Here is a 27,507-nt window from a genome sequence, read left to right on the forward strand (position 1 = left end):
ATCATAAACCTGACCAAAGGGGTGTTTGACTTTTCTTTCCCTCCAGATAACAGCTAACAGGTTCAGGAATAGGACTTCAAAAAGGGTGGTTGAATCAAAGTTAGAGCCTTGGAATAATTAAGCATGAAACCTAAGATACGCTAAGCCTTTAGCGGCCATTTGAATAATCGACTTGTCAAAAGAAATTAATTTATTTTACAAAAGAACAATTTAAAAGTGGTTGCTTTCACTGCTCTCGGTTCTGGACATTCCTCTTAAAACCTTGCAAAGGCCATACAGTGGCACAGCCCTTACTTAAAAAAAAAACCTATAAAAATACAGCAGGGGTCTCCAAGCTTGGGCCCTTTAAGACTTGTAGACTTCAACTCCCAGAATTCTGGGAATTGAAGTCCACACGTCTTAAAGAGTCCAAGCTTGGAGACCCCTGAAACACAGAATTGATTTCTGCTCTTCTTGGAACTCAGCAATGAGTCACTGTCAGCCACACACAAGCAATCACTTTTGGTGACTGAACCCTGATTTGGATTGCAAAGTTTGTCCCAAAGAGGTTGAAGACCTGGCTCCAAAATATTCCCACCGGTCATCTCGTTTCAGCTGAGTGGCCTTTTCCGTGAGTAAGTCCTGGTAATGGACCTCTTTCTGGATGGCGTGCTGCGGAAAAGAGAGAAGTCCTCGTATGCAGCTCCAAATGTATCCAGGTCTTCTCCTATAGGAGAAAATAGATGTGAAAGATCCTTATGGAACACCATTAAGAACAGAAATGGGGGCACTCACAATTTGTTTAAAGGGTGTGTACAACTTTCTAGCTTTCTTAAGGGGATGTCTTTTCCAATCATCATCTCTTTTTAATGACCCCATATAATCCCTTGTGGGGTGGAGCCTGGGCAACTGAATGGAGCTGAGTGTTTAATGGCCAGATGCCCTTTCTGTTGCCAATGCAGAGTTTTTTTCAGCAGATATATTCTCATTATGTGCAGAGAGAAATATCAGCCTCTACGTAGGATCAAACTCACAGTCTCCTGATTGTGAGGCGAGAGCTCCACCTCTAGGCTACCGCCCCACTCAAGGGAATGTCTTTTCAAATGAAAGATGAACAAGAGTTTGCTGTCATCTAGGTTAGTATGGAAAAGAGGGAAAGGAATCGGCATCCTTCCCCTTTATCGATCCTAATTTGGCTACACAGGTAGTGACCAATTGCTTAGCGAGCTTCTGAAGTTATGCTGAACCTCCTCAAAAAGTACTTAAGACCTGGTTTTGAAGTTCTCATACAGTTTTCCCTCCCCCAGTCCTGTGGCCGCTTTTGGGCACTCGGCAACAGCAAACTCCTCTCCTTCCACACCTTCTCTCTTTCCTATCATTTTCACATCTCGTGTTTTAAAACCACGTTCAGAGAGAGCAGGGGCCTTTACTGGTCTTGGAAAAACCCTCTCTCGGCTCAAAAGAAAGCAGAGACGTTTTCAAATAAGCAAGCCTCTGGTTGATTTTGGGAGGGCACTGGGAAATTGCACCCTCACAATAATGTGGAAATTTAGCTCCCTTGAAATATTGTTACTCATTACATCAAGGGTTTGAAATGCAAATTGGCATACCTTTTGGGCACCTCTTCTGGGTTGCAGGAGGGCCCTTGTAGAGGAGCGGGGACTGTTCCAGGGCCCAAAGGCCACTAGCAGAGATCACGCTGTTTCCTGAAGATTTGGGTGGAGTCGTATCTGGAGTTGGGAAAACAGGTTTCAACTTAATTGAAGAAAATGGCATCTAACACTGGAGGAAAAATCTGAGCTCTACAGGAGAGATAAGCAGCTTTCAGGGAGTCTACTGGCCGTAAGTAGAAAATAAAGCAATGTATCAATAGCTCTGTATAGGTTTATCCTGGTAAGCTCACGAAAATTAAAGATCAAGATCCAGACTCAAGCCCTTTCTCATGACATCAACAAGCCACAGAAGAAATTAACCAAGGTCTGAGAGAGTCTGAACAGCCACCTGCTTGGAAATGCTTTAATTTGGGTTCCTGCAACTAAGGTTTGTACTCTTAACTAGACTTCTATGAAAAGGTTTGGCACAGGTCCAACCTTTCAGACCTCAGGGACCACCACTAAATTCATAATTTTAAATCCTGCATACCACTAATATGATCTGCCTAATGACTGGCTGGATGGGCGTGGCTAGGTGGTCATGTGATTACTCGCCCCTCTCCTGCCAGCCATTCCTCGCCTGCCGCCCGGGCTCCTTAGGGCTCCAACAGGAAGCAGTTGTTGGAGCTAAGTAGCCACCAGGAGAAAGAGTTGGCAAAGCAGCTCAGTTCAAATTGGATCTGACCGAGAAGGAAGCTCAGCAGAAGCAACTCAGAGGACTAGGAGCATAGGCTTTCCAAGCAGAGGGAAGACCTGCGGGAGTGCAAGGCCAGGTACAGGCACCTGGAGGCTCAGTGGGCTGAGATGGTCAGCCAGTTCCAGGCCTTGATGCAGTCCCACTGGAAAGAGGCCCTCCGTCTCTTCACCACCAGCAGTGCTTCCCTCCAGCCTTCACCCAAAGCCCCACACCAGGAGGCTGAAGCAGACCCCAAGTCGGAATTTCTGTCCCACTCCGACCCACACAAAAAGACCCCAAAGGAGGAGACTCTCGGCAGCAACAAAACGTTCATTGCATGTATCCAGCCCAGGGGGTGTAGTTTGAGGACCCCTCATTTAGTGCAATATAAAAAAATGCAAATAATTTTTCTGCGGACCACCAAAATTTTCTTGCAGACCACCAATGGTCCATAGACCACCAGTTGGTGACCGCTGGTCTGGCAGATGGGACTTATCTAATAGCTGCCTTGACAAGACAACAGTAGGGACGATCAGCCTCCAAAGTACCTGAGAAGTTGAAGATGTCCTCCAAGATTGTTGACTTTGAGGATACGGGCTGTTCTCCCGTGCTCAGCAGTTCGGTTGAGTAGGCAGCTGCTCCGGGGTTCTCTTTTATTAGGCATGGCCTTTTCGTTTCCTGGCTGGCCTCCTCACCCCATGCTCTCTGCTCCTGAGCCCTTTTTCTAGACTCTAGCACCAGAGTGTCTCTGTAGATGTTCTCATCCTTATGGCCTTCTGTATCGCTGCCAAGGGACGGATCTTGAAGCTTGTCAATTCCGTCAAGTTCCGGGTCTCCCAGGAGCCGAACCTTTCGGCTACTCAAGAGTTCGAACGCTTCCTTGCCCCCAGGAGGTGGGGCTGCCTCTTCCCCAACGGCTTCGGCCGGCCTTTCGCTTCTGCTGTAGCCCACCGCGGCTCTTTTCCTTCGTGGCCAATCTTTGATGGCCTCGGGGGTTACCTTCCCTTTACGTTTGGGAGACGGGGTCCAAGGGACGCCAGTGCTGCCCTGGGAGGGGGAAGTTGTAGAGGAGGTACAGAGAGTGGGGGAATAGGAATGGCATATGTAAGTCTGCCCGCCCATCCCAAACTTCCCAGGGGTGTTGTGGGCGGAGCGAATGCAGGACGGCGAGATGGAGACGGGTTCCAATTTCTCCGGGTGCTTACTGCACCAGGCCACTGAAACATCCCCCACAGCGCGATCATTTTCCTCCCCCTTGAGTTTGTCGCACAAATCGAGAGGCTGCTGCATGGCCTTGGAAGCGACTTTCCTGATACGGAGCTTCGGCAGGCCGGAAGCTTGCATTTCAAGCTCGACCTCATAGGTCAGCGGCGTAGATGTGGCCCCGAGAGCTTTAGAGCTGGCCGTCTTCTCCTCCTTCTCCAGCCGTGCGGCAGCTTCCCGTTGCCTTCTGTCGGCAGTGCAGCGCAACGCGTAAGCGCCAGACCCGGGTTTTGAGATTGCAAGCGGGGAGTCCCGCTCTTGTCTGGGAGGACTTGAGAAGAGCGGAGGCGGCCCACCCGCAGCGTCCTCTTCTGAAGAAATGCTACTGCTACAGCCCGGATCGACAAGAGAACCATCTGAAAGAGACTTGCTGAGTTCCAGTTTTTCGCACAATACTACAGCATGTGTAAAGCGCATGGGGTTATTGGAAGGGGACAGGCATCTCTCTAAACCTTTCCTCTTACTCGGACTTATTATTTTACTTATTGGTTCAGGTCTCTGATCCAATGAAGCATCCTCTTCTGGTTTAATGAATGGGCTGGTCTCAGCAACAAGACTTCTGCTGCCCATAGAGGGATGCTCCTCTCTGGGCAAGGAAGGAGGGGAGCCGAGGGCTTTTATGGGGGAGGTCTTTCTGACACTCTGTGTTTCTTGGGGACTACAAGAGTTTCTTCCTAGCTTTTCCCCAGTTGGAGAGCGCGTGCAAGGGCTCGCAGCTTTTGCAGACCCATTACAGGACGGAGAGATGCCATCAAACTGGAAAGCCGAACGAATCTCCAAAGCGGATTCAGAAACAGTCCTAATGTTTGGACTCTTCTGAATGTGTGTCAAACCCAGTTCTGGATGTGTGTCTTCGAAAGCTGCAGATGATCCTTCTGGCAACAGAGGGGGGAAGTCCACAGATGAGACTGGCTCAGGACAGGTATTCCTTCGCGATTCAAGAGTCCGGTTCTCAGAGCAAACTGTAGGGATTCTGTGGGGGGCGATTCTCAAGGAATGCTTGGAGGACTGCGGTTCTGAGCACGATTTCCCCCGAAGGACAAATGGGGATGAAGGAGGCGACAGGACAATGGGTGAATCGGGACCCTCCGCAGGCAAAGCGAACACATCATCCAGCATGTCAGAGAGTGGTGCCTTCTCTGGGGTTTGGAGTCCTGCTGCTTTGGGTGAGGAAGGACGCCCATTTTTCTTCTCGGCAATCCAAGGCAGGCAGGGTTCCTGATTTCCAGTGGATGCAGGTAAGGACTTGCTCTTCTGTCTCGGAGGGGAGAAAAGATTTCCCAAACATTTGGCCACCGAGTTTTTAAGGGCTGGAGTTTTCTGGGGAGTCCGCCGTGCCTTTTCTTGAATCCGAGGAGATCTTCTCAGCGTGCTTAAATCTTTGGGATTTAAGAGCTCCTGGGAAGACTGAAAAGAGCTCTTCCCGGGTGCCTGTGAAAGAAGCATGGGAAAAGATCAGAGATACAGAGAGAAGAACAGGATGAGCTGTGCACTTTTTAAAGCATGAAGATAGCAATAGCAATAGCACTTAGACTTACATACCACTCCACAGTGCTTTTACAGCCTTCTCTAAGAGGTTTACAGAATCAGCCCTATTGCCCCCAACAATCTGGGTCCTCATTTTACCCACCTCGGAAGGATGGAAGGCTGAGTCAACCTTGAGCCCGGTGACATTTGAACTGCCCAATTGCAGGCAGCCGGCAGTCAGCAGAAGTAGCCTGCAGTACTGCACTCTAACACTGTGTCACTGCAGCTCAGTGTTTTCAAGAAATGTTGAAAACAAAGATCTTAGCAGAATTGCGGTGTGTAATAATTGTTTTGTAGAATAGCTGCAGTTCATATAAGAACCCGCTTTAAAAAGGGCATGTATCTTCTTCTATGAACAGCAACTTCATGTCATTGAATCCTAATACATTTTAGATAAATGCCCAAGGAAGAATATATTACCTATCAGTAGGCTGAGGTCATTTTTAAGTGTACAATTGCCAAGCAGATGCCTCACAAATGGTTAAACTACAGTTTAGATCCAAGAACTTTTAAAAAGAGCAAAGAAACTGGGAAAAACAGTGTTAGTGATCACCCAGAATTGCTTTTGGTGAGATGGGCATACATTTGATTAATATTTTTTTAAAAAATAAAGATAAACAATAAAAAATAGAAAGATGGCAGGTCTACCTGAGGAACAGGCTCATCAAAGATTAATTGTTTTCTTCTCGTTTGGGGACAGCTTGTTCTCCCCAAACTAAATCCGCCCCAAACTTCTCCAAAAAGTATACTCTTTGGAGATTGGGGGGCTTTTGCGGGAGGTGAAGCCAGACCTGTGGATAAAAATCCAAGTTTAGACAAGCTTAAGCTAAATGCATCTGTAAGTTTACAGGAGAAACTCTACCTAGGATTACCATTTATCGTGATAAATCAAAATGAAAGCCCCATGCCCTTCTAGATACTACTGAAATACACCTCCTGGCATCATTTACCCAGCCTAGTCATTGGTGAGGGATGCTGAGAATTTCAGGGAAATAATATCTGGAAGGTTGGAGGTTGTCTGCTCTGTATTAGCAAATAGGAAAGTCTTTGGTTTCGATTTAAATCAGTGATAAGAAAAGAAACCCGTTCTAAATAGTAGACACATAAATACTGATACAAGTCAGGAAACACAACCTCTCCCTTGCTTACATCCCTGTTGTGGCCCAGCAGGTGCCGTTGGAGTTGCCACCAGACTCCAACAGCGAGGGGCCCTCTGAGTCGGCTCTGGAGGAGGTGGAGGACCATGGACAGGGTTCCGACTCTGAGCAGGGCACAGAGAGGCTGGTTGGCCACCAGGAGGCACCTGAGCCTTGGACCAGTGTGGAGGAGAAGGGAGAGTGAGCCGGAGGCCAGCAGTGAGTTGTTCCTGGATGCACGCCATCAAAGAGCTACTAGGTGTCAGGAACAATTACGCAATCACAGAAGGTGATTGTACTCTGCTGGTGGTCATTAGGCTCCTCTCCAGACTATAAAAAGCTACTTGTGCACACAGCCCGCTTTGCAGAAGTCAACGCAGGAATTGAATGTTGGAGGACAATACTGTGAGCTTGGCAGGCTGGATTGCTGCCAAGCCTTATCTGTGTTTATTGCTGCCTGAGTTTGTCTGAGTTACTGCCAAGGTCCTTATATGTTTGTTTTGCTTGGCTTTCAGCCACCGAGGTTTTGGTGTCTTTCTATTAAAGGACATTCCAGTTAAGCTTGTCTCGGCATTTGTTACTGGACGGAGGAGGAAGTCAGAACACATCCCTATTAGATCTCTCTCCTCACCTGGTTCTTCTAGCTGTGCAGAAAGCACTTGTGCTGTGTTCGCCTTGTTTGGCTCTACGGAGTGGATGCTGCTGGAGAGAAATTTATCCTGCATCAGTTGCTTGATCCGCGGACTTCTTCTTAAACCATCTTTTAGGAAGAGAGAACGAAAAGGAGAGAATCAAGGATCGTCAATGCTCGATACAGACCCGTGATGGCGAACCTATGGCACGCATGCCAGAGGGGGCACGCAGAGCCCTCTCTGTGGGCACGCATACCGTCTCCAGCTGCTCTTCTGGTTTCTGGCGCACTGGTGGTCGCAAGGGCCAGATTGCTGGAAAACGACCCCCAAAACACACCAGAAAACGCCCTGAAAAATGGCCCAAAACAGGCATGCCCATGCGGGCCGGCTGGTCTTTGGGTTCCTGGTGCTCTTGCACATGTGAAGACCAGCTGGCCGGCACGCATGCCAGAAACCGGAAGATCAGCTGGCTGGCATGTGTACCGGCCAGCTGGTGTTCGGGTTTCTGGCACTCCAGTGCATGCACAGGCATTCTGGTTTGAGCACTTGGTGCCAAAAAGGTTCGCCTTCACTGATATAGACTATGTCACCCTTGGAAGGAAATACTGAGGAATACTGCAAGCCCCACTTATCAAAGGAAAGAACACTTCAAAGTTCATGAAGAATTATTTGGATACTGTCATTTTCAGAAGCCTACATTGGCCAGAGGGAAGACTGCTGATCTCTGCCTCTAGCAACTAAGGGTTCGAGACATCTCCACTAAGAGACAGAACAACACTAAACCTGGACACACAATTATAAAGGGCTACAGTCAGCATCATTCGGTGTCCTTCAAACTGCCTTTCTCTCTCTTACCGCCCCCAATAATAAGCTAGATGAAATTGGAGCCACCTCGTACCAGTGTCAAAAGGCTGAGTCTCTTTTTCCATCCTGTGACATGGCTGAGATAACAATGCTGTATCTGGTGCATGGCTCTTGGCCAAAGCCAGAATTTAGTCATAAGCGCCGTGGTGGCGCAACAGTTAGAATGTAGTAGTGCAGGCTAATTCTGCCGACTGCCAGCAGTTCAATCCTGACTGGCTCAAGGTTTACTCAGCCTTCCATCCTTTTGTGGTCTGCAAAATGAGGACCCAGATTGTTGTGGGCAATATGCTGACTCCGTAAACTGTTTAGAGGGGGCTGTAAAGCACTGTGAAGCTGTTTATAAGTCTAAGTGCTATTGCTAAGTGGGAAGGAAGGAAGGAAGGAAGGTTGTAAAGCACCGTGAAGCAGTATATAAGTCTAAGTGCTATTGCTAAGTGAGAAGGAAGGAAGGAAGGAAGGAAGGAAGGTTGTAAAGCACTGTGAAGCAGTATATAAGTCTAAGTGCTATTGCTAAGTGAGAAGGAAGGAAGGAAGGAAAAAAGGACTGTAGTGGGGCCGTGGTTAGAATGCAGCATTGCAGGCTACCAACTACCAACTGTTCGATCCTCACTAGCTTGAGGTTGATGGCCTTCCATCCTTCTGTGGTTGGCAAAATGAGGACCCAGATTGTTGGGGGCAATAGGTTTGACTCTGTAAACCGCTTAGAGAGGAATGTAAAGCACTGGGAAGCGGTATATAAGTCTAAGTGCTATTGCTATTTCTCAGGTTTCTGTTGAGGAATTTGAGGTTAGAGATTCATAAGGAACGCTTCCCCTTCTTGCTCTGCTATGAAGATAATTTTAATTGCACTCATGTAACCAGCGTCTCTCAATCCTCGAGTCACTTTGATTTGCAAAGAAATAGCCCGTCAATTGGTACTTACAGGTTATGGTTTTTTCAGGAGATTCTTCTACAATGCCAACATCAGACCCAGGATCCGAACACCTTTGAAGAAAAGAACGTTTGAGACTTAGTGGAGCAGTAAGACACGTAGAAGTAAAGAAAGGAAGATTTTGACTTTATTCCAAAGTATGATTGGTAAATTGCTATTAAATGAATCCAAAGCTTTCACTCACCGTCCTGTAATCTGCCTCTGCAGCAGCCTCTTGGACATCTGCTTGTGCAAAGGGGTTTCTGCCACGCTTTTGGTCAATAGCTTGTGATGAGCTGAAACAGAGCAAGTTGTGTAGAGAAATAAGATTATACTTAAGCAAGCAATCTGTTTGCTTCCTGCTTGGGAAGCAAGCAAGGACAGAAGTTCTTTTTCAGGACTGAATTTGTATTGAAATCAGCTGCTACTCCATGCTATCAGGACAAACACTTGTAGCATCTTGAACACAATCACATTTTTTTCCTATAAGCTATAGTGGATGAACTCCACTTTATCAGATGTAGGGAATATATTGCTGTGAAAAGAAATTCCATATCAGAATAGAATAGGAAGAGAATAGAATAACAGGAATTCAAGGAATTTATCTCCAGTGCATAAGCTCAGTGTACATATAAACAGCAAGTCATCATCTTTTAGATACAGCCTATTGTGCCTTAAAATGGCTTCTACTGTACAGCGCAGTGGAGTTGCCATGGTAACGGCTTCACATTAGTCCACAAGGAGCTCCCTCTGGTAAGGGGGAAAATCCAACATTAGAAATTACGTTTGGTCCGGACATTTCCCCCTTATAAATAAATACCAGACAACTTCAGGTTATCAGCTAGTTGTAAATAAAAAGTCATTCATGACCTTTATTCAAGTCTCTTAAGTATTCTATCCATTATTCCCTTACCTCTAATATCTTCCTTAGATCTGCTGCGTTTATGTTTTTGATCTTCTAAAATGGAAACTGACTGGCTCCGAGCCATCTTTGGTAAAGAACTTTTCCCCAGAGGTAGAGTTTCTTCATTGAAAAGATTTCTTCTCACCTTTGTCACTTCTGAAAGCAACAAAAACAAGAGATTTTCTGGTACGCAAGCATTTCCTGGACAAAACCAATCATCATGGGTACTTGAGAGACCGCCTACTGCCAATCACCTTCACGCGACCAATTAGATCCCATAGATTAGGCCTCCTCCGAGTTCCATCTGCCGGTCAATGCCGACTGGCAACTACGCGGAGGAGAGCCTTCTCGGTGGCAGCTCCGACTCTATGGAACGATCTCCCCGTGGAGATTCGTACCCTCACCACCCTCCAGACTTTCCGCACAGCCCTTAAAATCTGGCTATCCCGTCAGGCCTGGGGCTAAAGACTGTAACCCACCCGAATGGTATGAATGTTGTGCTTTTAAGTATGTACTGTTTTACGTGTTAAATGTTTGTTCCCCCCCCCCTTCGAGTTGTAAGCCGCCCTGAGTCCCCCCAGGGAAAAGGGCGGCATATAAATAAACTCTCAATCAATCAATCAATCAATCAATCAGTAAGATATTTAAGAAAAATATCAGTAAAACATCTTTAAGTCAAACATCTCATTGCTCCAGTTCAAGTCAGTTTTGAGGTAACTGATACAATGTGGATGTAATACATGGCAGAATTAAGGGTGCCCAAGATAAATATTAAAGAAAGTTGTAACATATACATGCTAGATTTTTTTAAAATAGTATCTGTGAAGGAATCATCTCTTTAGCTATGCAATGACTAACTTTACCAATTAGCTTGAATTTCCTGTAAGCCTTTAAGTTAAAACCTTTCCTTTAACCTTTCAGTTATGCCAAAGCAGCAGTGAAAATAGCAACTGGACTGAGTGGAGAGGATGTTTTTGTAATGATCTTTTTTTATGTACAGTTCCCAGATCAGTGCGATTCCGTCCCTTGCATGTAGCCAAATTTTGTTATGCTGCTTGCAAAATTAGGCAGATTTCAATTATGACACTGATGAATCTGCCACCAACTGCAATCTTTTATCTTGCTTTGTTTTATTTTCAATGTTCTTTTGTTTGGTGGTCGGTGACTGTGATAAAAAGCATATTCATTGAACTACCTGCAATGCGAGAGAAATATCACCTCACTTCCTGCTTAAAATAGAACACTTTATTGTCACTTTCAATATACACTAATCGGCATTACGTTAAAATGAAATTACATTGCATGCAGCTCTCAAAGGGCCTCCACCTCTAATGTAAACATAAACATGGCAAGATAAATAAATACAAAATTATGCATGTACCCACATGTGTGTTATATGACACGGAGAAACAACACTCTAGTTTGGATGTAAGCCATCCGTACATGGTGAGAGAAACCAATCTTGCAACAAATCTTAGGATAGAAGACATACCTTGTACTCCCATTTTCTTGGGAATGGGTGCCAGTTTGGCATCCAGGGGCACATGAGAAGCGTCCTGAAAGTTTAGAACGCAGCGTTAGAAAGCCTGCAAAATTCACATCACTTACAAGCTGTCAGTGGAAAACTAATACCAGTGAATAAAAACGTCTTCATTCCAAGTTCTACAGGAAGTAAAGTATGCCTCTCTCTTCTATGCTCAAAAACGATCACACTTTCCAAAGGACTAAGTTCTTTATGAAGCAGAGTTGCCCTTTCTAACCGTTGCGCATGTTTCCCTCCCTTTAACCTTGCAAGCCATTTGTTCCCGAACGGAAGTTTCACCTTTCTCCTGCGGTTCCAGGATGCTCGAGGAATTTCTATTTGCCGTAAGTTCTGTGACATTTCTGTGATACTCCTATGTCTGGCTAATGGATACTTTCTGAAAGCAGAAGACATATGTTTTCAGCAAGTGAGGCAAAAACATTTCGATTCCAGCTGCTGTTTTAGCAATAGCAATAGCAGTTAGACTTATATACCGCTTCATAGGGCTTTCAGCCCTCTCTAAGCCGTTTACAGAGTCAGCATATCGCCCCCACAGTCTGGGTCCTCATTTCATCCACCTCGGAAGGATGGAAGGCTGAGTCAACCTTGAGCCGGTGAGATTTGGACCGCCGAACTGCAGATAGCAGTCAGCTGAAGTGGCCTGCAGTACTGCACTCCAACCACTGCACCACCTCGGCTCTTTATAAGATGTAGGATGTTTCCTTCCCTTCCCAATCATGAATCAAGCCTGTTTTTAAGGTGCAGAAGACCTGAGTTTTTCGCACATGGATGACTTCAGAATATTCCCACACTGTAAGCCCAACACATAAGGATGACACCCACTCTGTTTTCCACTCAACAACCCAGCCAATACTGTGGCTCTATAGAAATCAATTACAGAAGCAGAAGAAACACTGGGGCTGGGAGGAGTAGACAGAACTTATCATATTTTTCGGAGTATAAGACGCACCAAGATTTTGAAGAGGCAAATTTTAAAAAAAAAGTTTTTGCACTCTGCAAACCTCCCAAAAATGGCCCTTTTTTGTCAAAAGAAAAGGCCATAAACAGCTTTTAGGGGGCTTGTAGAGTGCCCCTGGGGGCTGGGGAGTCAAAGATGAGCAAAAAAAGTCCAGTTTTTCAATCATTTTTGCCCTCCCCAGCTCCCAGGAGCACTCTACAAGCTTCCTAAAGGCTATGCACGGCCATTTTTGCAAAGGGGGCAGGGTTTCAGGAGTCCAAAAATGTTGTATTCAGTGTATTAGATGCACCCAGATTTTCACCCTCTTTTTTGAGGGAAAAATGTGCATCTTATACTCCGAAAAATATGTTACATTTTGCAGGGATTGTGCCCTTTTCTGACATACACCTACCGTTTCTTGGCAGATCGGGTGCGCAATGCTTCCAGCTCGTCTGCTTCGGCGCTTAAAGAAGCTGCTTTAGAAAGTGGAAGAGAGGCGGCAGAGGCAGGAAGGGACGGAATCTGTGTCTCCTCAGTGATGGAATCATCGCTAAAGAAATCCGTTGGGAGGACAGAAGCTAACTTAGCGGGAATCTCTGTTCCTAGGCTGTAGTACAAATCACCAAGAGTCTTGGGCATAGATTCCAGATATCTGTAGGGAGAGCGCAAAACCACAGGATTTAAATCTTGGCAAAATTTAGATACCAAGCTATCTATGTACAGGTAGTCCTCTACTTGTGAGCCCAACATTTCTGTTGTTAACAAGATGTTTGTTAAGTGAATTTTGCCCCCTTTTGCTTGTTGCTTTCTTGGTTAAGTGAATCCCTTCAGTTGATAAAGTTAGTAGCCCAGTTGTTAAGTGACCCTGGTTTCCCCGTTGACGTTGCTTTTCGGAAGGTCGCAAAAGTTAATCACCAGACCTTGGGACGCCACAACAATCATAAATAATGCAATAATACACGGGCAAACAATCAATACAAATACATGGCAAACTGCTCCGAACTCGACTGCAGAAAATCCGACTTCAGCAACAGAGTGGTCAACACCTGGACTGCACCACCTGACTCTGTTGTTACATCCTCAAACCCCCATAGCTTTATCCTTAAACTGTCTACCGTGGACCTCACCCCATTCTTAAGAGGTCAGGTAAAGGGGGCATGCATAAGCACACCAGTGTGCCTACCTTCCCTGCCCTACTGTCCCCATTTATCTGCATTTACTTCCTTTGTTCATGTCCTACCTATACTTGTTATCTTGTACATGTTTAACCAATCAACAAACAAACAAATACAAATCAATTGCCTCTGACTTTTGATCACTTACATATCTACAACTTCTTCCAAAAAACTGCTGAGGTATCCTGGATCTTTAGTCAAACACAACATCCTAAGTAACTCCGTCATCTGCAAGAGAGTAAAAGTCCCCAAATCCATGACACTCAAAGTGAAGAACAAAGTCTTACTTTCCAAGACTTTAGAGATGTGTAAAACACACACACACACTTTATTTACCTCTTGAACAAGCTGCTCCATTCTGTCTGTTTTATTTTGCAAAGAAGGATGTAGCAGGCACATCTCCAGGCGCAAATACACTTGAAGTCGGCACCTTTAAAAAAAAAAAAGGAAAAGACAGATTGAGGGGAATATTCCTTGTTTCTCCTTCCCCTTCAACTGTTCAAAATAGCAATAAAAATGGACTGTGGGGGAGGGAGTGCGGGAGAAATTACTCTGAAAAGCATTTTCCACACAGCACCCAAAGCTGCAAACATTTTCAATTAATACCAATTACCAATTAAAATACTAAGGGTATTTTAATTGTTCATCAATCAATTACTATCAAGTATGAATGAAAAAAAACAGTCTACAAATGTATATATATAGTAGGAAGATCATTTAGACTTATATATCGCTTCATAGTGATTTACATACAGCCCTCTCTAAGCGGTTTAGAGTCAGCATATTGCCCCCAACAGTCTGGGTCCTCATTTTCCTGACCTCGGAAGGATAGATGGCTGAGTAAATCTTGAGCAGGTTAAGATCGAACTGCTGGCAATCGGCAGAATTAGCCTGCAATACTACATTCTAACCACTGCATAATCAGGCCTCAATAATAGTTTTATCCTTACACCATACAAACAAAATAATACATTTTGTCAAGGCTAATTATATAATGGGTATGCAAATATTTTCAGAACAACATAATGGGAGTGAATTTAAATCATGGACTATATCACATCAAGTATTCAACTGAATCCCTCCATTATACGCAGAAGAACCCCCTCATCTAAAATTAACTGAGTCAATTATTTTAGAAGCAAAAATCAGGCTTCGTACTCTTTGATTTTGATTTCTTTATCAGGATCAGTGGCAAGTTGTTGACGAAGAGTGTTGGGGGGTTTCAGGAGACATCTTTGGATCGTGTCTAGACAAGTTGCCTATGAACACAACATCAGAGATAAAGGTGTTACTACAGATATGCACCAAATACAAGTGGCAATCACAAAAACAGCCCATTGGAATAACAGCACAAAAACAGAGAGGCTACCTACTGTATTTTTCAGAGTATAAGACACCCCCCCCTGCTAAAAGAGGGTGAAAATTTGGGTGCATCTTATACACTGAATGTAGCTCCGCTCACCCGCCGGCCTCCACCTTTTGGCCTCTGCCCCCCAGCAATTTGCCTCCTTGCAGCAAACAGCCTATTTCAGTTTCAGCACAGCCAGATTAGCGCAAGCAGCTGATTGTTGGTTGGATCGGCCTCCTGATGATCAGCTGTTTCAGGCTTCAGGGATTGCCATTGCCACCTCCATGCACATTTTTGACCTCCACATCCTTTTCAGCCTCTGTGCACCCCATTTCCGGCCTCTGTGTGTCCCATTTTCCACCCATTCCGATCCCCGCCACCTGGAACTGGTGAAAAATGGGACACGCTGAGGCCAAAAACAAGGTGTGGGGAGGCTGAAAATGGGATGCGGAGGCCAAAAATGGGGCGCGTGGAGGCTGCAATAGGCTATGGCAATCCCTGCAGCCTGAAACAGCTGATTGTTGGGAGATCCGACAATCAGCTGCTTGTGTTAATTGGGCTGTGTTGAAACTGAAATTGGCTGTTTGCTGTAAGAAGGCAAATTTCTGGGAGGCAGAGGCATATTTTTTTTTCCTCCCCATAAGCTAGGTGCGTCTTATACTTTGGAGCGTCTTATACTCCCAAAAATACAGTAATTAAATGCGCACAACAAAGCAGTGGAAAAAGTGTCTCAGAGAGACACTTATTTAATAGATTTATATGCCACTGCTAAATCTTAGAGTCTTATATTAAGGAGCAAACAAATTAAGACAGAATGAAATCAGTTTTTCTTCCTTTATATGGGAACAGATGACACTTGAGTAGAAAAAAGGAAACACTCACAGGATGTTCTCAGCAAGATGTCCTTCTCAAGCAAGAACAAAATCGTATTGCTCTGTTTCAATATCTTTGAATGTAATTTGTACTATGCTGAAAACATGACATAACTATTTTGAAGTCAAGTCTCACCGGAAGTGGCTTGTTCTAATCCAATCAGGTTTATTGTTTCTTCATTAAAAAAAATGGGGGGGGGATTCTCTTTTGGAACTGAAGAATTTAATCTCTTATCCTAGCATCTACAGTTTTCTTGTGGTCTTTAAACCAAAGGCATATAATGTGGAAAAGATCTGAGAGACAAAGAAACCAACTCAATTGTCCATCTTACAAAGGACCATGACCAATAGGTGCCTTGCAGGATGTTCCTTATTGCTTGTGTGTAGGCAGGCAAAAATAATTCCTGAAACCCAATTAGCTGGATGTCTATGGAGATTCTCAGTCATCAAAGAAAACCAGAAAGTCCAAGTTGCCTCCTGAGAATGCACCTTTGAGACAATCAATTAGCTGGACTTAGAAAGACTGGTAAAATACAGTATAAACTTTTTCTTGATTGCTAATGTCATTTCACCACCTAGACAGGGGATTTATGTTTCTATAATAATAGAAATATAAGCTGGTTCTCTTTAGGTTCCCTTTCAATGGCTTTAAGTCTGAAAGACCTTTGAAAAACCTCTGGGAAAGCAAAGACAGGTGTATGTAAGCAATGACTCTACCTCACTGGAGTTCTGAAACGCATTAACAGCTGTCACCATATCTTGGGAACGAGCAAACAAATTTTCTCCATCCATCATAGCGTTCTGGTAGTTTGCATTGAGGTAAGAAAGCATTTCATCTTCGGTACTGAAGTCTGTAAAAACACACAGAATGAAATATCTTGTTGGAATATAATGGCAGTGCAATTGAATATAACATAATTGCTTCTGTGATAACGGTGAATTTGCAGCAAGTGGGTCAGGAAAACCTTGAGGTATGAAGACCAGAGTCAAATGATGGGGCAAATGATCCTCTCTCATTTGTTGAGTTTTTCCTCCCTAGTATTAACACATTTCTATTCACTCACAAACTTCACAATTCCACCATTGACATGCCAGATTTCTCCATGCGGTCTGACTTAGTACACTAAGAAGCCTCTTATAATATACAAGCATCCATATTCAGCTATCTCATTGAGAAGAGGAATTTCAATCTTCTAGAGCAGGGGCCAGCAACCTGCGGCTCTGGAGCCGCACGTGGCTCTTTCATCCCTCTGCTGTGGCTCCCCGTCGCTCAAAATATGCGTCGCACACCGCCAATGTGCGACACCTGCTGGCACGCGATTTATTGAGCTTTTCGACTTCCAGTACGTCAACCATAGATAAATCCAAGAAAAGAAAAGTTTCAGAAGAAAACAGAATGTTTAATTCAACTACGCATGCTAATTTTGTGGCTGCTCAGGAAATAGTCAGGCACGGGAAGGGTTTTGTGGGAAAACCCAGGGTTTTCTTTTCTGTGGGAAACGGGTCCAAATGGCTCTGAGTGTTTAAGGTGGCCGACCCGACCCCTGTTCTAGAATAGCAGTCCACAAGCTTTCTCACTCTGCAGATGGGTGGTAGGGGAGAAGTGGGAGAGGGGATGGTTTCATGCATGTGCCTACCGCTTGCACTAATGAAGCTTCGCACGCTCACTTGCAGCTTGTGTGGTCTGGTTCTCAACAGGTCATAGACAAGTACCGGGCTGTGGACTGGAGCTGGAGACCCCTGTTCTAGAATGTTTGCAATTCTCCTTTAAATCTGCACTAAGACACCCAGTTTTGAATCCTACTCTTTGTTCTGAAACACAGGACTTTTGGTTTAGCTACTGCACATGACAGAGAGCTGATCTCCACGCACCTATCTTGCTTTTCCGTTTCCTTCCGTTTCTTTCCCCTTTGCCATCCAATCTTCTGGAGAGCAGCCTTTGGCGTGGCTTTTTATGTGCTGGCAGCTCTCCATCCGGCTGGTGTTTCTGAGCTTTCACGTTGAACATGGCAGCGTTGAGCATCTGAAGAGAACGGGGCATGGTTTTCATCTTCTGCCTAATGGGTGTCCGGGGAACCCCGGCTGTTCAAGCGGAAAACAAAAGTGGAATGTGAGCATGGTTCATTAGAGTCCAACAGATGAGTAGCATTACAGATTCTACAACACACAACTGCTTATCAGGAATGATGTGATCTTTACACATGTTCTGACCCAGGCTTCCTTAGAAAGCAAGAAGCAGAGCCTTGGCCCTGGTAAACCCCCTTTTATTTACACAACTGTGAATTCCTTTCATTCAATCAGCAAGGGTTAGCAAACAGTCTTTCCGAGGAATATTTATCCACACGAACCTTGAAGAGCTGCCAGATAACTAGTTTCCAAACGCAGGGCAAGGCAACACTTGGCACAGAGTCTCTTACAGTCACAAACAGAACTTTCCATTCTTGAAACGACTGAAGGAACAAATTGTTTCCTGCAAAAGCCCACTCCCCGTTCGCTCTTTTGTTTCCTATGGGAGTGGCCAATCACCTCCAAGGGGTCGCTTTACTCCTAAGTCGACCCTGCTTTCTTAGTTGTTCTTATCTTCTGGCAGCTCTGTGCATGCGTACACTAGGAATAGGCTCCACCTGTTCCTCTGCCTCACTGCTGTCTAAGGCAGCTGATAACTGGCATACGGCCTCCTTTCAGCTTCTGACACAGCCCTTTTGTTTGTATCCCCTTTCCCCTTTTGAGTTGTTCGCCGCCCTGAGTCCCTCCCGGAGAAGGGCGGCATACAAATAAATTAAATCTACAATCTACAATCATCAGAGCCTTCCCCAGACTCCAGGACTGGCCCATGTTCCTCTCCAACCTCCTCACTGTCCAACTCTGCTGCCAGCTCTGCTGGCAGCCGGCGGGCCACAATGACAGGCAATCCTTGTCTTACACCTACAGGCAGCCCTTGCTTAGTGACAGTTCAAAGTTACAACAGCACTAAAAAAAGTGAATTATGAACCATCGCAGCATCCCCATGGTCACGTGATTTACATTTGGCTGCTTGGCAACTGGCTCATATTTATTGATGCTTGTGGCATCCCAGGGTCACGTGATCCCCTTTTGTGACCTCCTGACAAGCAAAGTCAATGGGGAAAGCAGATTCACTTAACAGCCGTGTTGCTAATTTAATGACTGCAGTGATTCACTTAACCACTGTGGCAAGAAAAGTCGTAAAACGGGGCAAAACGCACTTCAACCTCTCACTTAGCAACCTTAGAGATGGGATTCTACAGGTTCAGACTGGTCCGGGCGAACCGGTTTGCCCCGACGATCAAATGGCAAATCGCACGATCACCGAACCGGTTGTTAAACTGGGAGGATCCCACCACTGAGCAACATGCATTGTGGGCTCAATTGTGGTCATAAGTTGAGAACAATCTGTATTTGTTTAGTGACTATTCAAGGTTAAAGCAGCAATAACAATAGTGACGTATTACCGGTTCTCGCACTTATGATTGTTGCAGCATCCCTAGTCACATGATCAAAATGTAAATGCATGGCAACCGGCAAGTATTTACAATGGTTGCAAATTCCCAGGGTCATGTGATGGCCTTCCCAGCTGGCGTCCATCAAAGTCAGCGGGAAAAGGCAGATTTGCTTAACAACCACAAGTCACTTAACTGCAGTGATTCACGTAACAACCATGGCAAAAAAAATAATAATTGTAAAATTGGGTGTAAAGTTCATTTAACAACCGCGTTGCTTAGTAATGGAAATTCTGTTCTTAATTGTGGTAATAAATCAAGAACTGCCCATATGGGTGATGTGTTCCCTTGTGCTTTCATCTGCTTGATTGTAAAAATATATATATGCAAACTGCATACCTCTCTTTTTCTGATCTCGGGGGTGAGATGAAACTGTCCGCTCAGAAATTTTTTTCTGGTAAAACTCTGCTAGGGACTGTCTCAGCTCCGCTTCTGATGTTGGGGTTTCCTCTTCGTTTTTAGCAGAACTTGCTTGCAGCATCCTATAGAGAGAGAAAGAAAGAAAAAAACGCCAAGGAAAATGGATAAAAGCCAAAAAGTAATGGCCATTCTTCACTAGGCTTAACAATTAGCAAAATTCTGCACATGGGGCTAACAGTTAAACATTCCTTTTTCCCAGAATTATTTCACTCAGAAATGAATCTGAAAACCTGAAAAACATCTGTAAAGGCTGCACATACAAAACAAGCCCAGATGAGGTTTTATCCAGATGCATTTCTTTTTATTTAGACATACGACTTTACTGAGCACAAATGCTAACCCTTTGGAAGAGTATGGGAAGGAAATGTATTCCAATTTAATGGCATTATAGTAGCACTAGTTATCGCGGAGTATTTGGTGTCTAGGTTTGCTCTTCTCTAAATTAAGGTAAAGGCAAAGTTCCCCCTTTTACATATGTGCTAGTCGTTCCTGACTCTAGGGGGCGGTGCTCATTTCCATTTCAAACCCGAACAGCCAGTGCTGTCTGAAGACATCTCCATGGTCATGTGGCCGGTATGACTAAATGCCGAAGGCACACAGAATGCTGTTACCTTCTCACCAAGGTGGTCCCTATTTTTCTACTTGCATTATATGCTTTCTAACTGCTAGGTTGGCAGAAGCTGGGACAAGTAATGGGAGCTCACTCCGTTACGTGGCGCTAGGGATTTGAACCGCCAAACTTTCTGATCAGCGTCTTAGCCACTGAGCCACCATGTCTCTAAACTAAAGCATTTAAAATAAAGCCAAAAAAAGAAAGAGGAATTACCTGAATGATTCCATCAAGCGTGAGCTTGGCCCGCAAAGGTTTGACACATTGTACCAATCTTCAAGGACTGCAGGACACCAGTTTTGAGCACAGGTGAGCTCCTGCTGGACCCATCCTGGACATAAACTCTCTGTTTAACATATATAGATGAAACATTTAAAAAATAAAAAATAAAATAAACACTACTTTATTAGAAAGAAATTGCATCGACTCTTACACATGTCTAGATAGAACCTATTTTAGGCAACCCTGAGCAAGAAACACTTAGATATTATAGATGAGCTTGTAATAAAATTGGTTATCTCCTTCTCCAACCTAATTTTATCCAGACTTCCTTGAATGGGTTAGGAAATCAAGGTGCCTGGGGGGAGGGGAACTCACTGTAGCAAAATCCTAGCAACTCTGAGTTGTTAGGAATATAGAGGCTTTTTATGCTTTACTCTGTACATAGTGACATTTACAATCAGCATTTACAAGACAGTCAAGACAGTCTTCCAAACATGATTGTAACCCTCTGTAGTTAAATCAATGATTCCTTTATTAGGAGCGCCAGCAGCCCCGGCAAAAAGTCTCTCTTTCACAGCAGGCTAACAAGTCTGTCTGGAAGGGAGATGAATAGCTGTCTGCCACATCTGTTCATCTTCGCCCCCTGCCTTTTATACCCGGAGCTGTGGCGGGGCTTTGCTAGCAGCGGTGGCTCTTCCATCGCAAGGACTGGCCCATAGATTTCCACTGCTCTCCTCTCCTCTGCGCATCAGGCACTGGACCCAGCTGTTCCTCCTCTTCCTCATCAGTCACCTCCAGACCTAGGGCTGATGGAGGGTCCAGGCTCTGCCTCTGCCAGCTCCATTCCCTTTTCCCCCTCAGAGCTCTCAGGTTGCCTTGATGCTGACCCTGGCTCCCAGGCCCCCTCATCTGAGTCAGCTGGAGGGGCTGGTGGCCGACAGGCCCCAACAATTCCAAACAGGTCATTGGCCAAGAAAATCTGGCTGTACTGAGACACTGCAAAAGGTTCTTTTTCAGACATCTTGGAACATTTGAAAAACAGAGTGGTAAAAAAAAGATCATGCTTACCAGGACTTGTTTGATGGTCTTCGTCAGAGTCCTCCATAACTTGACGTAGCACGCTGCTCACAACATCTGGCAGACAGAAATCCTCCTCCTCGGATGTGTTCTCTGCCGCAGGTGTCTGAAGGAGGGACCCTTCAGCTTCTGCCACTTGTTCAGCAAAGAGCAGGGAAAGAAGTGCAGTGGTGCCAGAGATGGGGGAGAAAACCCCCGTACAAGGAGAATGAGCTCCGGATGAAAATGTCACTTCAGCCACCTTTCCAACAGAAGAGAAACATGAGAACAATGAGGGGATGTACAAACCTTTCCTGGGAAACAAAAAAAAGATGCTTTGAAGGAGGGATTTTGTTTTGACTATCCTTTCAGCAAAGCCTCCTTTGAAATTGATAAGCTGCTCTGTGGCTTCAGTTAATGTCTAAGGTAAAGGTAAATGTTCCCCTCGCACATATGTGCTAGTCTTTCCTGACTCTAGGGGGTGGTGCTCATCTCAGTTTCAAAGTCAAAGAGCCAGCGCTGTCCGAAGATGTCCCCATGTTCATGTGGCTGGCATGACTAAACGCTGAAGGCGCACGGAACGCTGTTACCTTCCCACCAAAGGTGGTCCCTATTTTCCTACTTGCATTTTTATGTGCTTTCGAACTGCTAGATTAGCAGAAGCTGGGACAAGTAATGGGAGCTCACTCCATTATGTGGTGATAGGGATTTGAAATCACTTTGGATACGTCTGATATTGAACCATGTTAAAATAAAGCACACTGCAAGTTTACTTAAGAGTATTAGAAGTGACTTATGACCATTTTTTACACTTAGGATCACTGCAGCATCCCCATGGGTCAAAATATGGATGCTTGGCAATTGGTTCATATTTATGACAGTTGCAGTGTCCTGGGGTTGTGTGATCCCCTTTTGCGACCGTCTTACAAGCAAAGTCAAATGGGGAAGTCAGATAAACCTAACAGCTGAGTTATTAACTTAAGAACTGCAGTGATTCACTTAACAAATTGGCAAGAGAAGTTGTAAAATGGGGTAAAACTCACATAACAAACTTCTCACTTAACAACATAAATGTTGGGCTCAATTGTGCTTGTAAGCTGAGGACAACATTCATTTTGCTTATTAATGAAACCTAATCAACATCACCAGGCTTATCAATTACTTATCATGAGATTCACTTTGCAGAACGAAAAGAGAGACTTACCATATGAAGTCCTTGAGACAGAATATATCTTACAAACTGCTGGAACCAAGAAATCTCTCGAGCTGAAGATCCCATCGGCTTACTCCGGAGTGTCCAGCTCTCCGTGTGAAGATTTCTAACGTGCGCTGACTTCCAGTCTGTCATGGTGCCTTTAAGATGTATCGTGACTGTCCCTTCGAAGTGCCTCTGGTTCAGAGTTAAGGGCTCCAGCACCACAGCGCAACTCCGGGCTTCTTCATTTCCTGCCCATTTTAGAGATCAAAAAGGTTATTACTTTGTTTATCAAGCAAGCAAACTTTCTTTAATTTCTGTATACAGTAATGAATAAAATTGTATATGTGTGTGTGTGTGTGTGTATACATACATACATATATAATGTTGTATTTGTGCTGATAAATAAATAAAGGGAGATACACACACAGAGTATATATATCGTAGATTTTCACGGGTAGGTATGCTGGTCTTGTTGTATTTGTGTCTTTTCCCGTGTAAGCTTGATATTGTCTTGGCAACGTTTCGGCACTCCACACCCCCCCACCAAGATTTATAGAAAGACGGCAGCTCCGACCACGGTTTATTTGCACAAGCACAAAGCCGAAAACATCAGCCTGAAGATGGCTGGAAAAGACCCGAATACAACAAGACCAGCATGTGTGTGTGTGTGTGTATGTGTGTGTGTGTGTATATATGGCTAAGATCTCTGCCTAGTATGCCTAGTGTGCAATATAGCCCAGGTTCAAATCCCAGTAAGGGTATGGCTAGCTGATGAGAGCTAAATAGCTTGAAATAGATCTATACTAGTCTCCCTTTATTTATTTATCAGCACAAATAAAAAAACACAAATATAACAAAGGCAACAGTAAAAAAAATATTGGGTTTCTGTCGTGATGGACTCTTGTGACGAGCCGAAGGACAGATGATGGAAGCAGTTAGCTTCCTCCCATAATTGGGGCTTACCAGGGGTTGTAAAAAAAAAATCTAATAGATACCTTTCACCCTGGCTTCGCTGATAAACGGATAAGAGCCTGTGGCCTAATGGCTAAGATCTCTGCCTAGTATGCCTAGTGTGCAATATAGCCCAGGTTCAAATCCCAGTAAGGGTATGGCTAGCTGATGAGAGCTAAATAGCTTGAAATAGATCTATACTAGTCTCCCTTTATTTATTTATCAGCACAAATAAAAAAACACACACACATGTGCCTTATAAGAAGGGTTGATTTGATCTGCTTAAAATGCAACTACAATAGAATACAGGCCGTCCTTGACTTACGACCACAATTGAGCCCAGCATTTCTGTTGTTAAGTGAGACATTTAAGTGAGTTTTGCCCCATTTTACAACCTTTCTTCCCTCAGTGGTTAAATGATTCAAGGCAGTTGGTAAGTTAGTAACCTGGTTGATAAGTGAATCTGGCTTTGCCAGACTTTGTTTTTGAGGACGTCACCCAAGGAGATTACATGACCTTGTGACACAACAACAGTCATAAACATGGACCAGTTGCCAGGCATCTGAGTTTTTGATCACATGATCATGGGGGGGAACGCTGAGAACATTCGAATATAAATCATGTGATGAGGGGGATGCTGAAATGGTCAGAAAAGGGCCTGTCACTTTTTTCAGTCCTGTTGTAACTTTGAATAGTTATCAAACAAACTCTTGTAAACCCTCACAAACCACAGATGTTATTTTTCATTACCATCCGCCTTCAGGAGCATGACGCCATCCAGATTTGGGAAGGATGTTTGTAAAGAAGAGCGTGAGGAAAACAAGCAGTTCAAAGAGGAATCCAAAGGCAGCATTTTAGTCCAAGGAGGGAACGACGGTTCGGAAGACGAATGCTCCGCATCCCGGAGAGCCGGGATGGTCCTTTTTTTCTGATGATCTAAATGCTGCGTTAAGACCTCAGAAGGGAAAATGGTGCCTCCCAGGATGCACATCACTTCAAGCAAGGTGAGGTAGCCAAGGTGATCAGGGGGTTCAAGAAGCTGAAAGGAAGCAAATCAAAGATGACCGGAATAAGGCTAATCATAATAGGACAGAGCAACACACAAGACTACCGTATTTTTTGGAGTATGACGCATTCCCCCCCCCCAAAGAGGGTGAAAATCTGGATGTGCCTTATACACTGAACACAGCATTTTTGGCCTCCTGAAACCCTGCCCCCTTTACAAAAATAGACCTGCAGAAGCTTTAGGAAGCTTGTAGGGGGCTGAAGATGGCAACGATGAGCTAAAAATGGGCCATTTTTTGCTCATTTTTGTCCGGCCCCCAGGAGCACTTTGCAGGCCTCTCAAACCCTCTGCATGCCCCACTTCACAAAAAAAAAAAAAAAATGAGGCGTGCAGAGGGTTTGGAAGGTCTGCAGAGTGCAAAAACTTTTTTTAAAAAAAAATTACCTCTTCAAAATCTTGGTGCATCTTAATACTCTGAAAAATACGGGTAGGTTAACATTGAGCTGCACAATTGGTGCTTAGCTTACTGTGACATTTGAACCACATCATTATGCTGAGCTGCAATATGGTTTCTTCACTTGAGCACCGCATGTTACAACGAACCACCAAGTCGTTTCAATATGAGATGAGCAGCAAATAAATGTAATCAATAAATAAAAAGGAATTCAGCATCCCAATAATGATCCCCACCTAAGGCTGCTGGAAGCTTCTTTTCAATAACAGAGGATCTTCTCCGTGTTCCCCAGGAATACTGAATCTTTGCAAAAGGGAGAATGCTGTTTCTACAATAGCATCTAAGCCAGGGATTTAACAGAGTTGAAAGGGACCTTGCAAGTCATCTAGTCAATCCCCTGCCCAAGTAGGAGACCCTACATCTGCCTCTACCTCTGGAATGTGAGGCGAGAGCTCCACCACTAGGGTCAAACTCGATTTCATTCAGAGCCGCAGCAAGGTTGTGTTTGACATCAGGATGGGGGGTTGAGGCGGGGCTGGTAGGCCTGGCCAGGGTAGGCGTGGCCAGCTCAACGTCACTTGTGTCAGGGGTGCCTGTGGTGGCCCGAGCGCTCTGCCAGTGAAAACAGCCTTGCGAGCTACATTTTTGGCTGCGACGGCCTCCTGCAACCCTCTGCCAGTGAAAACGGGGCATGGGGGGAGCCACCCACGGCCCTCGACCCTGTTTTTGCTGGCAGAGGCACTGTGGGCCAGTCCTTCACTGTTTCCAGGGCAGCTCTGCAAGGGTTTGAATGCAAGGGTTTCCCAAGACTAAAACATTTCAAGGATTCCTCCAAGGAAACAATGTTGAGAAAGGCACAAATATTTATACAAGGATTATGCAGTTAGTCTTTTCTGTTCATTTGGTAGAAAGAAGAGCTGTTAGGCATAGGCCAGTTTGCATAATTCGTGAAGAGGTGATCAGCATGTCTGAAAACCTTAGGATCAGAAACACCTATACAGGAAGCCCTCGACTTACAACTGAATTTGATCAATCAGTCATAAAACCCAGTAGATGAACATGGAATCATTTGTTCTATTACAGCTCAAGTAGTACAAATAAAACAGTAAGCAAAGTACATATGATTTTTGAATGAAGGAAAAATTTCCTGACAGCCTGAGTCAGTGGAACAACTTGCCTCCAGAAGTTGTGAATGCTCCAACACTGGACATTTTTAAGATATTGGACAACCATTTGCCTGAAATGGTATAGGGTTTTCTGCCCAAGCAGGGGGTTGGACTAGAAGATCTCCAAGGTCTCCTACTCTGCTACTCTATATTCTAAAATGAATGCAGCGATATAGCAAACTAGACAATAATCTGAGATTTTTTTTTTACCTTGGACCATTCAGTGGTGTCCATCCAATATAGAGTGACCTTATGACTGACCATCATGTCTTGAATTCTCTTAGGGAGGAATTTTTCTGCCAGGTCATGCGAAGCAGGCAGCTCCTCTGGCAAAGGAGCATAGTTCCCAGAAATAAATTGCCATAGTTCCCTCCGGGAATGAGGGCAGGGAGATAAGACGAAAATGGCATTAGCAAAGCCAGTGTGAGTGGATTGTGCTGGAGGGTTGTCCACAATCACCGTTAATTTGTTTTTTTGGCTCCTCAGCACTGGTTTGGTAGGAGAGACTATTTCAGGGCGGTCCCACTGATAGTCCAGCAGCGTTTCTTTCAGAATGTTCCGAGTGACGGCGGATCGTGGCGTCGGCCCAGGTGAGCCCGGCGGGCAGAGCTGCTTCCCGAACCTGGCCGCCAGCTCTTCCTCAAAGTCTTCCCAGCTGCGGGACCCAAGCTCCCGGAAACTGCCTACACGCGAAGCCCGGGCGTGGATTCCCGCGGAGTCAAAGAATTTGAAATCCCATCGGACCTTAGCTAGGCCAAACTTGCAACCCAAGAAGTTCAAGATCCTCAAGGTGCCCAGGTGAAGGTGATCTTTCTCCGCGGAATCCGCTGTGTCCAAGAGGAAAACCACATTGTGGGAGCAGGTCATGATGCTTCAGCCGCTGGTTATCCTGGAGGATCCCAAGCGCCAGGAGAGGGCATCCGCCTGAACCGAGATCCCAAGGTGGAGCCCCACTTATTTCAACATCCTAATCCGATCCCAGGCAGGCTAATAGATCCCTGGGCTCTACAGTCACTGGGGCTGGCTTTCCAAACAAGCATGCTCACGCCAGGGCTTGGGAAATGAGGAACTTAAGCTTCTGCTGGCATTCACAGGCAATGCGGCAGCACCGTCCCTCTCCAAAGCTCACCCTTTTCAAAGAAAAGCAATGCCCTCTCCTCGTTTGCAAAAAGTCAAGCGAGCCCCTTTACTCTATCCACTGGGCCCTTTTGCAAATGGAGGCGCTACCTGGAAAGTCTATCATGGCGGCTCCCCCCCCCCTCTGTTCCTAGTGGGTGGGAGGACTATCCTTCTGCCTCCCCTCCCCTGTTATCCTGAAAATTATCCCCTCTCTTACCTTGATAACTACCCTTCTGCCCCCTCCTCTGCCCTGGTAACTATTCCCTCCCACCTTGATGCCTATCTTCCTGCTCCCCTCACTTGCCCTAGTAACTACTCTGCCCCTTACCTATGACTTCTCTCCTACCCCCTTGGTTGCCCTGGTAAATA

At 45.0% G+C, this 27,507-nt stretch overlaps 1 protein-coding gene across 1 annotated transcript; it reads right to left on the reverse strand.

The window, feature by feature from the left end:
• Positions 1 to 387: 387 nt before the first annotated feature.
• On the reverse strand, positions 388 to 27,305 carry LOC116518936 (treslin-like). The gene is made up of 22 exons (XM_032232493.1): positions 26,230 to 27,305; positions 24,144 to 24,432; positions 22,449 to 22,690; positions 21,257 to 21,506; positions 20,183 to 20,312; positions 19,276 to 19,418; positions 17,291 to 17,500; positions 16,136 to 16,269; positions 14,357 to 14,457; positions 13,535 to 13,628; positions 13,347 to 13,426; positions 12,436 to 12,675; positions 11,366 to 11,462; positions 11,036 to 11,099; positions 9,553 to 9,699; positions 8,845 to 8,935; positions 8,652 to 8,713; positions 6,865 to 6,993; positions 5,746 to 5,888; positions 2,856 to 5,001; positions 1,590 to 1,709; positions 388 to 706 (listed from the first exon to the last, which is right to left on the reverse strand). The coding sequence occupies exons 1-22, from the start codon at positions 26,884 to 26,886 to the stop codon at positions 591 to 593; spliced, it is 5,685 nt and encodes a 1,894-aa protein (XP_032088384.1). The 5' UTR covers positions 26,887 to 27,305; the 3' UTR covers positions 388 to 590.
• Between the last annotated feature and the right edge of the window lie 202 nt (positions 27,306 to 27,507).

The sequence above is a fragment of the Thamnophis elegans genome, chromosome 16 (genome assembly GCF_009769535.1).
Source record: "Thamnophis elegans isolate rThaEle1 chromosome 16, rThaEle1.pri, whole genome shotgun sequence".
Classification (NCBI taxonomy): Eukaryota; Metazoa; Chordata; class Lepidosauria; order Squamata; family Colubridae; genus Thamnophis; species Thamnophis elegans.